This window comes from Oncorhynchus keta, chromosome 14 (assembly GCF_023373465.1).
Source record: "Oncorhynchus keta strain PuntledgeMale-10-30-2019 chromosome 14, Oket_V2, whole genome shotgun sequence".
Taxonomy (NCBI): domain Eukaryota; kingdom Metazoa; phylum Chordata; class Actinopteri; order Salmoniformes; family Salmonidae; genus Oncorhynchus; species Oncorhynchus keta.
This window is the reverse complement of record NC_068434.1, coordinates 47,005,602-47,018,917: the sequence shown is the minus strand read 5'-3', so window position 1 is coordinate 47,018,917 and position 13,316 is coordinate 47,005,602. Positions and strand designations below refer to the sequence as shown.

The 13,316-nt window shown below is 42.9% G+C and overlaps 1 protein-coding gene across 1 annotated transcript in view; it reads left to right on the top strand.

Annotated features, from left to right (window-relative positions):
- Nucleotides 1-1,523, top strand: part of castor1 (cytosolic arginine sensor for mTORC1 subunit 1) — a 31,063-nt gene extending 29,540 nt beyond the window's left edge. The window contains exon 9 of the mRNA XM_035786270.1: nt 185-1,523. Within this exon, the coding sequence (XP_035642163.1) occupies nt 185-253 (69 nt within the window). The 3' untranslated portion in view covers nt 254-1,523. The remainder of the gene's footprint in view (nt 1-184) is intronic.
- The last annotated feature ends 11,793 nt before the right edge of the window (nt 1,524-13,316 follow it).

The following is a 13,316-nucleotide window of genomic DNA, read 5'->3' as shown; positions in this document are numbered from 1 at the left end:
AAAATGCTTTTACTAATATGATGTGTTATTAAAATACCCCTGTGGTCTATCCTATGTAGGAAAACCCCACAGAAACCTTACACTTGATGGCGATGAGCCATCAATTAGAATGCTTCTCATGCTGAAGATGCTGATGGCATTGGAATAGGAATTGCAACCTCATCTCTCCTGTGTTCTACTCTAGGTCCCTGAAGAGGACATAGTGAGTGTGACTGAGATGCTCCAGCAGCACAGGAAAGAGCCAGCCTGCTGATGGCGGCCTGGTCCGTACTACGCCCCTCTCCGTGTCTTGGGCCTGGGGCAGTACAGGGCTGGAGGGAGATGCTAACTCTGTGCCTAGACTAGCACTGCAGCATGAGCAGTATTAACTATGAACTTTGTTGCCATGACAATGCACCGATAAGGGGATAAGCGAATTCGTGAACTTAAAGTCCAGTTGTGATGCTGGTAAAACTGTACTTAAGGACTGCAGGTATAATGAATGCATTCTAAGACTTGTTATAAGCCTATATAACCCCCTTATGTCTTATCACCCCATAACAAGAGCTGACTAAATAACAGCAATTTTGAGTCGGTTGTAAATGTCCTACATAGAGCGATATAACATTAAAGAGAAAGGGGGATACCTATCATAGCCTAAGCCTTGTCATAACGCTTTATTATAAAGGCGCATGCACTCTTATAACGAGCAATAACACATTATACCTGTAGCCTTTTTAGAAAGTGTTACCGTGAGGACTTTGTTACTTTCCTGCTTGCCGCAGGGCACAAACATGTTACTAGGACTGTAAACAACACGGCTGAGTCTTCCAGTGTTGTTTATATCGTAATAGTATGTGTCAAAGACCCCCTTTGTGTCAAAGGTCAAATGAATTGTGTGAGTGAATTATGTGAAGCACAACTTATGCTTGGTAAAAAAAACATTCTCCATTGGTGCGTCATATTTGCCACATCTTCACAAATTCTACGTGTAGTAGGGCACGTACATTTCCTAATCGCACCCCCAATAGCTGAAGACACTCTTTGAAATCTCAGCACCGAGTGTTATTTTGGCCAATTATGTTTTTTACGACATTCAAAAAGGTTCAAACTTATAGTGTATTTGGAAATGATTCTGTTAATAGATTTGTTTTTAACAATTATCAGAATTGTATTTTCTTGGAAAACATGCACGCAATACTACAAGAGATATTACAAAAATCCCACTTTAAGTGCGGTTTTATTCAATGCCGTGATGCAGTTCCAACATCAATAAGTTACTCAGATTTTTTTTTAAGGGTCAACATTTCTTTAGTTTTGTAGCTTTGATACGATCAACACTGTCTTAGTTACAGTTTGTTTTTCAATTTGCACAATAAACAACTTTGTTTTTCATTTCCTTGTAGACTGATATTGAAGCTTCTAATATCATTAGAAATATATATATTTTTTGGTACAATGACATTTTGTACAATAAAAAACAAAATGTTCTGTGAAATATTTGTAAAATGTACTGCTTTATTCAATAAAGACTATTGAATGAATTCATGTATTTCTGGACTTCATTATGAATACATTGTCACCAATTTGTTAAGATAACATTTATAGTAACATTTACTTTGTTTTGAATGAATTTACACAACAAATACCTTGGACATGGGGTGAGACGTATTACACATACTTTGTCACACTATTTGGTGATGCAATGTCTTCATGACAACCATTATGTGATTTTTTTTTTTAACAGAATACATTTTTGTTTCCATCAGAATGCTTCTTGTTTTAGAGACGCCAGTCATATGGTATTAGTCGATCAACCCACCATTAGTGTCTCCATGGCTCACCAGCATAGAACAACTCTAACAGACTTTGGTAAATATGTATACTTAATATTTGTGTATATTAATCCTTTGTCACATACTTTGCTTGGTAATGGAATAATCTATGGTTTCATGATTTGGTCATTTTACTGGTGACTAGATACACAGCATTTTTTTTTTTTTACGTGTGTGTGCGATCATGTTCCTAAGTGTTCATTCGTGCTGTGTCCCTTACATTGTACATTTTGAATTTCCTCAGTGTTCATATGTGTTCTCCTTGTGATCAAGTTGGAGACGGTACGAGCTGCACCCCACTCTAGGGACATGGACAAGTGTCAGAAGGCTTTAGACAAGATCGTAGAGCTTTCCAACCTGTTGGATCACGAAGCTGGCATCCTCCTGACTACTTACGTAAGTAACGAGATGCAACTGAGTTGGTTCGGTGAATATCTTTGTCTGAAACTTGACCCGATGCCTGGCCTTTAGCTCAGTGGGCTAACACAATCTTGAGGACCACAGGGGATCAGGGTTTAAACCCTGGATTGGTCACAGTGACAATCGCGAACTCCCCACTAAATAACTAAAGATTGCGTGGTGTTATCTCAGAACAATATTTCAAACTGCGGTGTATTATTCCTGGGAAAGTTATACCTGTAACTGCATTAATCTACCAAAACAAGTACTGTTCACTTGCAAGAGCGTTGAGGGATAGTCAAGCTCTTAGCTCGCCTGTGTAACTACTGTGTATTATTATTGTCTACCAGCCATCTCTCTGTTAAATTCGGTAGCAATTAGCCTGGGGAAGAGGTTAACTGTGGAATAATCATTGCTTTGTTTATTATAAACTTTAGCAGTATATTTTATGCTGCTGTGTTTACTACCAAGCTGAAAATAATGTGCAATTGAAATGAAAGTCCACTGTTTTATGTGCTTCCAGATCAAAACAAATGGCTTCCCAACCGATCAGCAGGCCCCAGGCGTGGATGGAGTCCCACCAACAACCATCACTGGCTCCACCCATAAGGTGAAGCTACAGAACATCCACAACAGAGCCATGCTCTTCCACTGGCACATAGACACAGTAACCAAATACATGACTGACCTTTTGGAGGCCTCAGATAATGAGAGTCAGATACTCCTGCGGCTCCTGAGGGATTCCATGAACCATCTCCAGAACCTCTTTGGCCGCGTAGAGAAGCTCTTGCAGATTCTGGACTCAAATACCACTACTGTGTCCACCAAGGTGCCCCAAGACGTGTCCTGTGAGGAGTATGAGAAGAAGATTTATGGCTGGGCAGTGCTAGACCGGCATAAGGACTTTCTGGCCACGGTGTTGGAAGTTGCTGGCTTTAAGGCTAATACTGTATGTGAGGGTTAGAGAGAGTGATTTTTTTTTGTCACTTAAGGGTGATTTTAGTTAATTTATTCAGGAATTTCATGTAAATCAACAATAAGGGGACACAGGCCCATCGCCAGTAATGTGAATGTGAAAGAAGATTGTGGTTTGATTACTGCACAGTATATATTTACATCTATTTATTTGAGTTTGTTTTCAGTTCTAATTTATTTTTTAAACAAATCAGGGACCGCAAGGAACACTATCAAATTTGTTATTCACTTTTAAGTTACTCAATTCACTCGTCATGGAGAGGAACATAGACATTTCCATCCCGGTCTTTGCTGTCCCTACTGCTCCTCGTCTATGGAGCCTAAATTAGGCTAGGTTGAGGGAGCATCTCCCTCTGACTCAAATGGTGTTTCATAGAGGTTGGAGAGCTGTGGTTGGTGAGGGGGTAGAAGAACAGGAAGTAGTACTATGACGTCCAGGAAGGTCAGAATTCTCCAGAGATTGAGAATCTGTGTCCCAAATGACACCCTATTCCCTATTTAGTGAACTGCTTTGAGCAGAGCCCAAGTTGTTCACTAAATAGGGAATAAGATGCCATTTGGAACACAGCCACTGACTCCCCTATTATTCACATCTCATGACGTCCTCCTTGCATCCTCAGAACACACATAACAGGCTGACACTATACTAAAGTGTTAGTAATGCCATAAATATTTAATGTATACTAAAAATGTATTCATTCATTCATGTACTGTAAGTTATTTTGTATAAATGTGTCTGCTATATGGGTTTGTGTTTAAATTTGGAACTTTTGGTGTCAGCTATATCAAGTTAAGTCTCGATGGCCTTTTTTTGAAAACTGCACACTGTCAATTTGATTTTTTTTTATTTGTTATGAGATTGATATGAACAGAGGAAGTCAGGACCATAGGTGGCACAAGTGCACATGCCCTCTTGGAGTCGTCCTGTTTAAAATTATGTATTTTTTTGTTTAATTATTTATTTTAAAGTTGTTTCTCTGTAATAGTACACCGAACAAAAATATAAATGTAACATGCAACGACAATTTCAAAGATTTTACTGAGTTACAGTTCATAAGGAAATCAGTAAATTGAAATGAGTTAATTAGGCCCTTATTCTGTGGATTTCACATAACTGGGAATACAGAAATAAATCTGTTGGTCACAGATGCCTTAAAAAAAAAATAGGGGTGTGGATCTGAAACTCAGTATCTGGTGATCACCATTTGCCTCATGCAGCGTAACACATCTCCTTTACATAGAATTGATTAGGCTGTTGATTGTGGCCTATGGAATGTTGCTCCACTCCTCAATGGCTGTTTGAAGTTGCTGGATATTGGCAGGAACTGGAACACACTGTCGTACGTGTAGATCCAAAGCATCCAAACTTGCTCAATGGTAACATGTCAGGTGAGTAGCAGGCCATGGAAGAACTGGGACATTTTCAACTTCCAGGAATTGTGTACAGATCCTTGCGACATGGGGCTGTGCTTTATCATGCTGAAACATGAGGTGATGGCAGTGGATGAATGGCACGACAATGAGCTTCAGGATCTCATCACGGTATCTCTGTGAATTCAAATTGCCAATAGATAAAATGCAATTGTGTTCATTGTCCGAAGCTTATGCCTATACCATAATCCCACCGCCACCATGGGGAACTCTGTTGACATCAGTAAACCGCTTGTCCACACAATGCCATATATGCTGTCTGACATCTGACCGGTACAGTTGAAACCGGGATTAATCCGTGAAGAGCACACTTCTCCAGCATGCCAGTGGCCATCGAAGGTGAGCATTTTCCCAAAGAAGTTGGCTACGATGCCGAACTGCAGTTAGGTCAAGACCCTGCTGAGGACGATGAGTATGCACATGAGTTTCATGAGGCCATTTCTGACAGTTTGGCGCAGATATTCTTTGGTTGTGCAAACCCACAGTTTCATTGGCTGGTCTCAGACGATCCCTCTGGTGAAAAAGCAATCACTGATTACAAAGGGAAAACCAGCCATATCGTGGACACCCATGTCTTGCTCCCAGCTAAACACCTTCATCCGCTTTGAAGATAACAGTGCCCCCGATGCAGGCCGCTCCCAAGGACTGTAAGCTCTTGTTCTCCGTGGCAGTCATGAGTAAGACATCTAAGCGTGTTAACTCTAGCAAGGCTGCCAGACAAGGCGGCATTCCCTAGCCGCATCCTCAGAGCATGCGCAGACCAGCTGGCCGGAGTGTTTACGGACATATTCCATCTCTCCCTATCCCAGTCCGCTGTCCCCACTTGCTTCAAGATGTCCACCATTGTTCCTGTACCCAAGAAATCAAAGTTAACTGAGCTAAATGACTATCACCCCATAGCACTCACTTCTGTTATCATGAAGTGCCTTGAGAGGCTAGTTAGGGATCATATCACCTCCACCCTGCCCTAGACCCACTTCAATTTACATACCGCCACAATAGATCCACAGACGATACAATCGCCATCACACTGCCCTTTCCCATCTGGACAAGAGGAATACCTATGTAAGAATGCTGTCCATTAACTACAGCTCAGCCTTCAACACCATAGTACCCTCCAAGCTCATCATTAAGCTCGGGGCCCTGGGTCTGAACCCCATCCTGTGCAACTGGGTAATAGACCAACCTGACGGGCCGCCCCCAGGTGGTGAAGGTCCACAACACCTCCACTACACTGATCTTCAACACAGGGGCCACTCAAGAGTGTGTGCTCAGCCCCCTCCTGCACTCCGTTCACCCGTGGCCACCCACACCTCCAACTCAATCATCAAGTTTGCAGACAACACAACGGTAGTAGGCCTGAATACCAGCAATGAAGAGGATGTGCCTTGGCAGAGTGGTGCCAGTAAAATAACTTCTCCCTCAACATCAACAAAAGGAAGGAGCTAATCGTGGACTTCAGGAGACAGCAGAGGGAGCATGCCCCCATCCACATTGACGGCACCTCAGTGGAGAAGGTGAAAATCTTCAAGTCCTCAGCGTACACATCACTGACAATCTGAAATGATCCACCCACACAGACAGTGTGGTGAATAAGGTTCAACAGCCTTCTCAGGAGGCGGAAGAAATTTGGCTTGCCCCCTCAGACCCCCACAAATCTTTACAGATGCACAATTGAGAGTATCACTGCCTGGTACGACAACTGCACCGCCCGCAACCACAGGGCTCTCCAGTGGGTGGTGCAGTCTGCCCAATGCATCACCCGGGGCACACTGCCTGCCCTCCAGGACACCTAAAGCACCAGATGTCACAGGAAAGCTAAAAAGGACATAAACCACCCGAGCCACGGGCCTGTTCACCCCGCTATCATACAGGAGAGGTCAGTACAGGTGCATCAAAGCTGGGACAGAGCGACTGAAATACAGCTATCTCAAGACCATCAGACTGTTAAATAGCCATCACCATCCGGCCTCCACCCAGTACCCTGCCCTGAACTTAATTCACTGAGTCACTGTCACGAGCTGGCTGCCACCCGGTTAGTCAACCCAGCACCTTAGAGGCTGCTGCACTATGTACATAGACATGGAATCACTGGTCACTTGAATAATGTTTACATACTGTATTCTAGTCAATGCCATGCCGACATTGCTCATCCTAATATTTATCTATTTCTTAATTGCATTCTTTTACTTTGAGATTTGTGTGTATTGTTAGATACTACTGCACTTCTGAAGCAAGGAACAAAAGCATTTTGCTACATCTTCAATAACATCTGCTAAATACGTGACCAATACAATTTGAATTGATTACACTCAACATGACTCAGGTCATGAAGCAATTGCATTACTTTGGTAGTAGTTGCATCACTTTCTTGCCCGTAAACTTCCTGAAGTTGAGAAACCGCTAAATTTAATGAGAAAAATAAAGGATGATTCAGTGGAGGGTTAGACATATAATTCATAAGCCAACAAACTCAAAATTGTGTTTAGTTGACCAAATAATTATTTAAAAAGGAAACATATTGATTTATTTTTCTGATGGGGTTTCACCTATTATGATAGCACATTGTAAGATACTGTATGAAGGAAGTTTGCCATATCGACAGTACTTTTTGTACCATATGATGAAGCAAGATGAATATAAGACTGGCCACACTCACTTGGCTAAGCAATTCATTCTTAGCTATATTACTGACAACATAAGCAATAAAAACTGAAGACATGGCATATGAGATTTTCTATATGAAGTCAACAACAGGTTATATTATGCAACGTGTGCCCACAGCTACACTCCATTACAACACATTTAATTATATTAGATTGAAAAGTATACAGAAAAAGAAAGTACTACTATCCGACACTGTGCACTTTCATAATGTCTTTCAGTATTTTAAAATATTGTTGCGAGGAAGCAGTCCCGGGACTTGTGGTTTGGGTGGAATCTATAGTCGATTCCAGAGTACCATAGATTCTAGAAGCCCTAAATCCTGGTGAGAAGAATCAGGTCTCAGGATTCACTCATTTTGGAGGTCGGCAAATACTATTTATTTTTAAATCATATTTTATTTATTACAATTTTAATGTACTATATTTAAGAAAACCCTGGAATGAGTCCAAACCTTTGACTGGTACTGTATATAATATATAACATCTCTTGAATATATATTGTACCAGTCAAAAGTTTGGACACACCTACTCATTCCAGGTTTTTTCACTATTTTCTACATTGTAGAATAATAGTGAAGACTTAAACTATGAAATAACACATATGGAGTAATGTAGTAACCAAAAAAGTGTTAAACAAATCAAAATATATTTTATATTTGAGATTCTTCAAAGTCAAATCAAATTTTATTTGTCACATACACATGGTTAGCAGATGTTAATGCGAGTGTAGCGAAATGCTTGTGCTTCTAGTTCCGACAATGCAGTAATACCCAACAAGTAATCTAACTAACAATTCCAAAACTACTGTCTTATACACAGTGTAAGGGGATAAAGAATATGTACATAAAGATATATGAATGAGTGATGGTACAGAGCAGCATAGGCAAGATACAGTAGATGGTATCGAGTACAGTATATACATATGAGATGAGTATGTAAACAAAGTGGCATAGTTAAAGTGGCTAGTGATACATGTATTACGTAAGGATGCAGTAGATTATATAGAGTACAGTATATACGTATGCATATGAGATGAATAATGTAGGGTATGTAACATTATATTAGGTAGCATTGTTTAAAGTGGCTAGTGATATATTTACATAATTTCCCATCAATTCCCATTATTAAAGTGGCTGGAGTTGAGTCAGTGTCAGTGTGTTGGCAGCAGCCACTCAATGTTAGTGGTGGCTGTTTAACAGTCTGATGGCCTTGAGATAGAAGCTGTTTTTCAGTCTCTCGGTCCCAGCTTTGATGCACCTGTACTGACCTCGCCTTCTGGATGATAGCGGGGTGAACAGGCAGTGGCTCGGGTGGTTGTTGTCCTTGATGATCTTTATGGCCTTCCTGTAACATCGGGTGGTGTAGGTGTCCTGGAGGGCAGGTAGTTTGCCCCTGGTGATGCGTTGTGCAGACCTCACTACCCTCTGGAGAGCCTTACGGTTGTGGGCGGAGCAGTTGCCGTACCAGGTGGTGATACAGCCCGCCAGGATGCTCTCAATTGTGCATCTGTAGAAGTTTGTGAGTGCTTTTGGTGACAAGCCAAATTTCTTCAGCCTCCTCAGGTTGAAGAGGCGCTGCTGCGCCTTCTTCACGATGCTGTCTGTGTGAGTGGACCAATTCAGTTTGTCTGTGATGTGTATGCTGAGGAACTTAAAACTTACTACCCTCTCCACTACTGTCCCATCGATGTGGATAGGGGGGTGTTCCCTCTGCTGTTTGGGGTGTTCCCTCTGCCACAATCATCTCCTTAGTTTTGTTGACGTTGAGTGTGAGGTTATTTTCCTGACACCACACTCCGAGGGCCCTCACGTCCTCCCTGTAGGCCGTCTCGTCGTTGTTGGTAATCAAGCCAACCACTGTTGTGTCGTCCGCAAACTTGATGATTGAGTTGGAGGCGTGCGTGGCCACTCAGTCGTGGGTGCACAGGGAGTACAGAAGAGGGCTCAGAATGCACCCTTGTGGGGCCCCAGTGTTGAGGATCAGCGGGGTGGAGATGTTGTTGCCTACCCTCACCACCTGGGGGCGGCCCGTCAGGAAGTCCAGTACTCAGTTGCATAGGGCGGGGTCGAGACCCAGGGTCTCGAGCTTGATGACGAGCTTGGAGGGTACTATGGTGTTGAATGCCGAGCTGTAGTCGATGAACAGCATTCTCACATAGGTATTCCTCTTGTCCAGATGGGTTAGGGCAGTGTGCAGTGTGGTTTCAGATTGCATCGTCTGTGGACCTATTTGGGCGGTAAGCAAATTGGAGTGGGTCTAGGGTGTCAGGTAGGGTGGAGGTGATATGGTCCTTGACTAGTCTCTCAAAGCACTTCATGATGACGGAAGTGAGTGCTACGGGGCGATAGTAGTTTAGCTCAGTTACCTTAGCTTTCTTGGAAACAGGAACAATGGTGGCCCTCTTGAAGCATGTGGGAACAGCAGACTGGTATAGGGATTGATTGAATATGTCCGTAAACACACCGGCCAGCTGGTCTGCGCATGCTCTGAGGGCGCGGCTGGGGATGCCGTCTGGGCCTGCAGCCTTGCGAGGGTTAACACGTTTAAATGTCTTACTCACCTCGGCTGCAGTGAAGGAGAGTCCGCATGTTGTCGTTGCAGGCCGTGTCAGTGGCACTGTATTGTCCTCAAAGTGGGCAAAAAAGTTATTTAGTCTGCCTGGGAGCAAGACATCCTGGTCCGTGACTGGGTTGGTTTTCTTCTTGTAGTCCGTGATTGACTGTAGACCCTGCCACATACCTCTGCCTTGATGACAGCTTTGCACACACTTGGCATTCTCTCAACCAGCTTCATCAGGTAGTCACCTGGAATGCATTTCAATTAACAAGTTGCCTTGTTCATTTGTGGAATTTCTTGCCTTCTTAATGTTTTTTGAGCCAATATGTTGTGTTGTGACAAGGTAGAGGTGGTATACAGAAGACAGCCCTATTTGGTAAAAGGGCAAGAACAGCTCAAATAAGCAAAGAGAAACAACAGTCCATCATTACTTTAAGACAAGAAAGTCAGTCAATATGGAACATTTTAAGAACTTTGAAAGTTCCACCAAAGTGCAGTCGCAAAAACCATCAAGCTCTATGATGAAACTGGTTCTCACAAGGACCGACACAGGAAAGTGTCACCTCTGCTGCAGAGGATAAGTTCATTCGAGTTACCAGCCTCAGAAATTACAGCCCAAATAAACACTTCACGGACTTTAAATAACAGACACATCTCAACATCAACTGTTCAGAGGAGACTGGGTGAATCAGGCCTTCATGGTCAAATTGCCGCAAAGAAACTACTATTACAGGACACCAATAATAAGAAGAGACTTGCTTGGGCTAAGAAACACAATCAATGGACATTAGTCTGGTGGAAATCTGTCCTTTGGTCTGATGAGTGCAAATTTGAGAGAAGCAGAGTAGGTGAACGGATGATTTCCGCATATGTGGTTCACACCGTGAAGCATGGAGCTGTGATGGTGCGTTGCTGGTGATACTGTCAGTGATTTATTTAGAATTCAAGGCACAATTAACCAGCATGGCTACCACAGAATTCTGCAGCGATACGCCTTCCCATCTGGTTTGTGCTTAATGTGACTATCATTTGTTTTTCAACAGGACAATGACCCAACAAAACTCCAGGCTGTGTAAGGGCTATTTGACCAAGAAGGAGAGGGATGGGGTGCTGCATCAGATGACCTGTCCTCCACAATCACCCAACCTCCACTCAATTGAGATGGTTTAGGATGAGTTGGAACGCAGAGTGAAAGAAAAGCAGCAACAAGTGCTCAGCATATGTGGGAACTCCTGGTTGAGAGAATGTGACGAGTGTGCAAAGCTGCCATCAAGGCAAAGGGTGGCTACTTTGAAGAATCATAAACAAATCAAAACATATTTTATATTTAACACTTTTTTGGTTACTACATGATTCCATGTGTTATTTCATAGTGTTGATATATTCACTATTAGTCTCGTCTGCACAACACTGCCAGGACCTAGGATCGAGGGAGACACTCAAGTTTTTTAATACTATATATCTTGACATTGATGAAAATAATCATGGCCTCTAAACCTTCAAGCTGCATACTGGACGCTATTCCAACTAAACTACTAAAAGAGCTGCTTCCTGTGCTTGGCCCGCCTATGTTGAACATAATAAATGGCTCTCTATCCAGCGAATGTGTACCAAACTCACTAAGAGAGGCAGTAATAAAGCCTCTCTTGAAAAATCCAAACCTTGTCCCAGAAAATCACCCCCCCAAAAAACTATCTCCCTATATCAAATCTCCCATTCCTCTCAAAAAAAATGAAAAGGCTGTTGTGCAGCAACTCGCTACCTTCCTGAAGACAAACAATGTATACGAAACGCGTAAGTCTGGTTTTAGACCATCATAGCACTGAGATTGCACACGTGAAGGTGGTAAATGACCTTTTAATGGTGTCATACCAAGGCTCTACATCTGTCCTCGTATTGTTAGACATTCACCACATTCTTTTGGAGATTGAAAACTGTCGGTGTTCCTCAATTTTACCTCTTGGTGATGTAATTCGGAAACATAATGTTAACTTTCACTGCTGTGCGGATGACACAGCTGTACATTTCGAGGAAACATGGTGAAGCCCCAAAATTGCCCTCCCTGGAAGCCTGTGTTTGACATTTTTATTTTATTTGACCTTTATTTAACTAGACAAGTCAGTTGAGAACAAATTCTTATTTTCAATGACGGCCGAGGAACAGTGGGTTAACTGCCTGTTCAGGGGCAGAACGACCTTGTCAGCTCGGGGATTTGAACATGCAACCTTCCGGTTGCTAGTCCAACGCTCTAACCACTAGGCTACCATGCAGCAAATGTTATACTTTTAAACTCTGACAAGACAGAGATGCTAGTTCTAGTAGATCCCAAGAAACAAAGAGATCTTCTGTTGAATCTGAGAATTAATTCATCTTGATGGTTGTAATAAAACTGTGAAGGACCATGGCATTACTCTGGCCCTTGATCTCTCTTTCGACAAACATATCAAGACTGTTTCAAGGACAGCTTTTTTCCATCTATGCAACCTTGCAAAAATCAGAAACCTTCTGTCCAAAAATTATGCTGAAAAATGTATCCATGCTTTTGTCACTTCTAGGTTCGACTACTGCAATGCTCTACTTTCCAGCTACCCGGATAACGCAATAAATAAACTTCAGTTAGTGCTAAACACGGCTGCTAGAATCTTGACTAGAACCCCAAAATTTGATTTCATGGCTTTACTGCTAACCTACAAAGCATTACATAGGTAGGAGCAAGCCTATCTATCCAATTTGGTCCCACCATATATACCTACACGTACGCTACGGTCACAAGACGCAGGCCTCCTTACTGTCCCTAGAATTTCTAAGCAAACAGCTGGAGGCAGGGCTTTCTCCTATAGAGCTCCATTTTTATGGAATGGTCTGCCGACCCATGTGAGACGCAGACACCTCTTCAATAGGTCCTATGATTAAATGTAGTCTGGCCCAGGAATGTGAAGGTGAGCGGAAAGGCACTGGAGCAACGAACCGCCCTTGCTGTCTGCCTGGCCGGTTCCCCGCTCTCCACTGGGATTCTCTGCCTCAAACCCTATTACAAGTGCTGAGACACTGGCTTACTGGTGCTCCTCAATTGAGTGGGTTGGGTCACTGATGTGATCTTCCTGTTCGGATTGGATTTGTGCAGTGAGGGATATCTTCATGGGCTATACTCGGCCTTTAGATAGTAAGTTGGTGGTTGAAGATATCCCTCTAGTGGTGTGGGGCTGTGCTTTGGCAAAGTGGGTGGGGTTATATCCTGCCTGTTTGGCCCTCTCCGGGGGTATCGTTGGACGGGGCCACAGTGTCTCCCAACCCTTCCTGTCTCAGCCTCTAGTATTTATGCTGTCCTGTGTGAATTTATGTATGCTCTCTCTAATTCTCTCTTTCTTTCTTTCTCTCTCTCTCAGAGGACCTGAGCCCTAGGACTATGCCTCAGGACTACCTAGACTGCGGTCCTCAGTCCACCTGGTCGTGCTGCTGCTCCAATTTCAACTGT